The 3,738-nt window shown below is 41.3% G+C and overlaps 1 protein-coding gene across 1 annotated transcript; it reads right to left on the bottom strand.

Moving 5' to 3' along the window:
* Positions 1-787: 787 nt before the first annotated feature.
* Positions 788-3,469, bottom strand: LOC145122444 (uncharacterized). The gene is made up of 3 exons (XM_079058047.1): positions 3,056-3,469; positions 1,308-2,321; positions 788-1,042 (listed from the first exon to the last, which is right to left on the bottom strand). Exons 1-3 carry the CDS (start codon positions 3,467-3,469, stop codon positions 788-790), a joined length of 1,683 nt encoding a protein of 560 aa, XP_078914173.1.
* Positions 3,470-3,738: the final 269 nt, after the last annotated feature.

Genomic DNA, 3,738 nt, shown 5'->3' on the forward strand with positions numbered 1-3,738 from the left:
AGAAGCAGTTCCTTCACCCTTGGAGACCAGACGTGTTCTGCGGTACTTATTAATTCAAAAAGAATTGCGGATTTTGGTTCATAATTCCTAGCATTTCCAAAAACCCATTTAGCTTTGTATCATCGAGTGCCTTAGTAAAAACATCAGCTATTTCTTCGTGAGTGGGCACAAAAATGAGTTCGATGTTATCTTTGAGGATGTGGTCTTTGATGAAGTGGTATTGTAGTTCAATGTGCTTCGTCTTTGAGTAATGAATAGGATTATGAAAAATCGCTATTGCACTCTCTGAATCACAGTAAATGGGCACCTGCAACATCCTGTAACCGTAGTCCATAAGTTGAGTCTTCATCCAAAGGACTTGGGAACAACAGCTGGCTGCGGCCACATATTACGCCTCTGCGGTAGACAAAGAAACACAGCTTTGTTTCCTAGAAGACCAGCTAACTAATCTTCCTCCTAAGAACTGACATCCACCCGAAGTGTTTTTACCATCTAATCTACACCCAACATGATCTGCATCTTTGAATGCTTGAAGACTAAAGTCATTGCCTGCAGGGTACCAGAGGACTAATGCTTTACTTCCCTTTAGATATCTGAGGATTTGCTTGACTGAGGAGCAATTGTCCATTGAAAATTTCTTTAGCAACTCAGTGGTATACTTTTCTTGATGAATAAATATCCCTTGAGGGACTTGTTTAACCTGAAGTCCTAGAAAGAAGCTGATCTCTCTATTCATGCTCATTTGAAACTTGCTTGTCATGAGCCTTGCAAAATCATTCACGATACCCTAATCTGTTGATCCAAAAATGATATCATCCACATATATTTGAACAAGCATCATGTGATTATCATTTTCTTGTCTGAATAACGTGGGATCAATCACACCTCTTTTGTATCCCGACGTGACAAGAAACTCAGAGAGAGTCTCATGCCACGCCCTCGGTGCCTGCTTAAGACCCGTATACTGCTTTCTCCAGCTTGTAGCAGTTGTTTGGAAATTGTAGACTTTCAAATCCTGGAGGTTGTTGAAGATAAACTTCATCTTTCAGTTATCCATTTAAAAAGGCACTTTTTACATCCATTTGATGCACTTAGATGTTTTTGTGTGCAACATACGCTAAGAAAATGTGTATTTCTTCCATTCTGGATACGGGGGAATATGTTTCATCGTAGTCAACACCCTCAAGTTGACTATACCCCTTGGCTACTAATCGAGATTTGTTCCTTATCACTGCACCAGATTCATCTAGCTTGTTCTTATATACCCATCTTGTACCGACGATTGTGTGACCTTTTGGCTTCGGTACCAATTTCCAAACTTTACTTCTTTCAAAATCAGTTAGTTCCTCTTGCATAGCAACAATCCAATCGGGTTCCAAGAGTGATTCTTTTGTAGTTCTGGGCTCAACGAAAGACATGAATATTGCATAATGACAATGGTTATTCAAATCAGATGAGGAACGATTTTGAATACCAGAAGACGGGTTACCGATGATTTGACCCGGTGGGTGATCCTTCGTCCAAATATGAAGATGATTTTGTTGATGAGCTACAGCTGCGATTGAGGGAATATCTTCAACGTCAGAGGACTCTGCGTTTGGAGAAGGTAGTTCCCCCTCGAGTTGGGAGCAGCCCGCAGATGTATCTTGGACTGTAGGAATTTGATATGAAGGTGTTGAAGGAGGTTCCCCCTGAATTGAGAATGGGAGTTCCCCCTGAACCGAAGATGGTTCTTCTTGAACCAGTGAAATCGGTTCCCCATGGACTGATGAGTGAGTGATTAACCTTAAGTCTGATCTTGTCTCAATGTTCTCAACTTCTTCATCCTTCAAGTCTTCAGAAACATTTGATTGGTTACTGACTCTGCGGGTAGAAACCAGAGCGGCATATTCTAGTACTAGAACCTCGATGGTTGTCCCTTCCAACGGAGTTGAATTTTCCCTATCAACCGGCGAGGTGGAAGTATTGAGTGACAAGTCTTCAGACAAGGTCGGGCCATATACCTCAGCATGTTGTTTTTGGGCTACCGGAGACACCAGGATTTCTGAGAGATGAGTTGTCTCTCTGGGATCAAAAAGATCATCATAGTTGATTTCAACTATAATCAACGGAACCGAAGAGGCTGGGATATCACTTTCCAGGATAGATTTCGTTTCAGTGGAAGGAGCAGTGTTGCGGAAGTAATAGTCATCAAATTTGACATCAAAGCTTTCGACTATCAGTCTTGTACATCTAATGAGAACCCTGTAGGCCACTTTGTTGGTTGAGTAGCCAATAAAAATGGCTTCATCTGATTTCGGTGCAAATTTGTTAAGGTGATCCTTATTGTTGATCACAAAACACCTAAAATCAAAAATATGAAGAATCGAACATTGGGTTTTCGGTTGTTAAGACCCTCATAAGGAGTCTTGTTAAGATGTTTGCAAATGATACTTCAGTTTTGAACAAAGCATGCAGTTGCCACTGCTTCTGCCCAGAAGTAGAGAGGAATATTGGCAAAGTTCAACATCGATCTAGCTGCTTCGACCAATGTGCGATTTCTTCGCTCTAATACTCCATTTTTTTGTGGTGTGTAGGGTGCCGAAAAGTTGTGACTGATGCCCTTGGAAACTAAAAAACTATTCAAGATTTGATTAGTGAATTCAGTTCCGTTGTCACTTCGTATCCGTCTGACTGGTAGCTTGATTTGGAGCTCTATTTCTTTTATGAAGTTGATCATGATCTACGGTGTGTCGGATTTGAGTCTCAAAAAGAAGACCCAAGTGAAGCAAGTAAAGTCATCAACTATAACCAGAATATATTTCTTGTGATGAAGACTGGCTACGGTAGATGGACCACAGAGATCAATGTGAAGTAGCTCTAAAGGTTCAATGATTGACGAATCAACAATCAGAGGATGACTACCTTTTGTTTGTTTTCCACACTCACAGGCTGGGCACAACGTATCATTATTGAACTTCAAGATTGGGAGACCACAGACTAGTTCTTCGGTTACCAGGTTGTTGATGTATCTGAAGTTGAGATGAGCAAGTTTGCGGTGCCATAACCAGCTTACCTCAGATCCTGCCTTTGACAGAAAACACAACTGCGGTTTGCCAATGATCAATGAGACATCCAAAGGATACATTGTCCCTTTGTCTTTGGACTTGATCAAGCAGGTGTTTCTATCATTTGTCATGATGTAGCAATATTCACTATCAAATTCAACCCGATGACCAGCCTTGCATAATTGACCCACGTTGATCAAGTTATGCTTAAGGCCCTCTACGTAAGCAACTCTTTGAATTAAGAAACTTCCCGTGGTCGGTACACCATAACCCCTGATGATTCCATTCGCATTGTTTCCAAAAGTGACGTGTCCACCATTACAGATTTGCCTGAAATCGTGAAGGTATTCTAACCTTCTGGTCATGTGCATGGAGTAGACACTATCGATTAACCACTCCTCTTCTTGTTCCTCCTTACACATTGCCTGTAAATTAATGGGTTGGTTTGGGCACCCAAACAAGTTTAGAGCCCGGGGTCATATGAGAAATTTTCTTAATGGGTTCACGCACATGGGACTTAGGAACGGTTTGCTTTTCAGTCTTTGAACCTGGTCCAGGGTGTTTCACAACTTTTGGGATGATATGAGGTTGGATTGGATGTGACGTTTTTAGTGGATAAAATCCAAAAGAGAGTTTTTTCTCGTTTATCCTGACACCGTATTTTTTCAACGGTTCGAAGGATGTGGTTGGT

This window comes from Lactuca virosa, chromosome 6 (genome assembly GCF_052849685.1).
Source record: "Lactuca virosa cultivar CGN04683 chromosome 6, Lactuca_virosa_CGN04683_v6, whole genome shotgun sequence".
In the NCBI taxonomy this organism is placed as follows: Eukaryota; Viridiplantae; Streptophyta; class Magnoliopsida; order Asterales; family Asteraceae; genus Lactuca; species Lactuca virosa.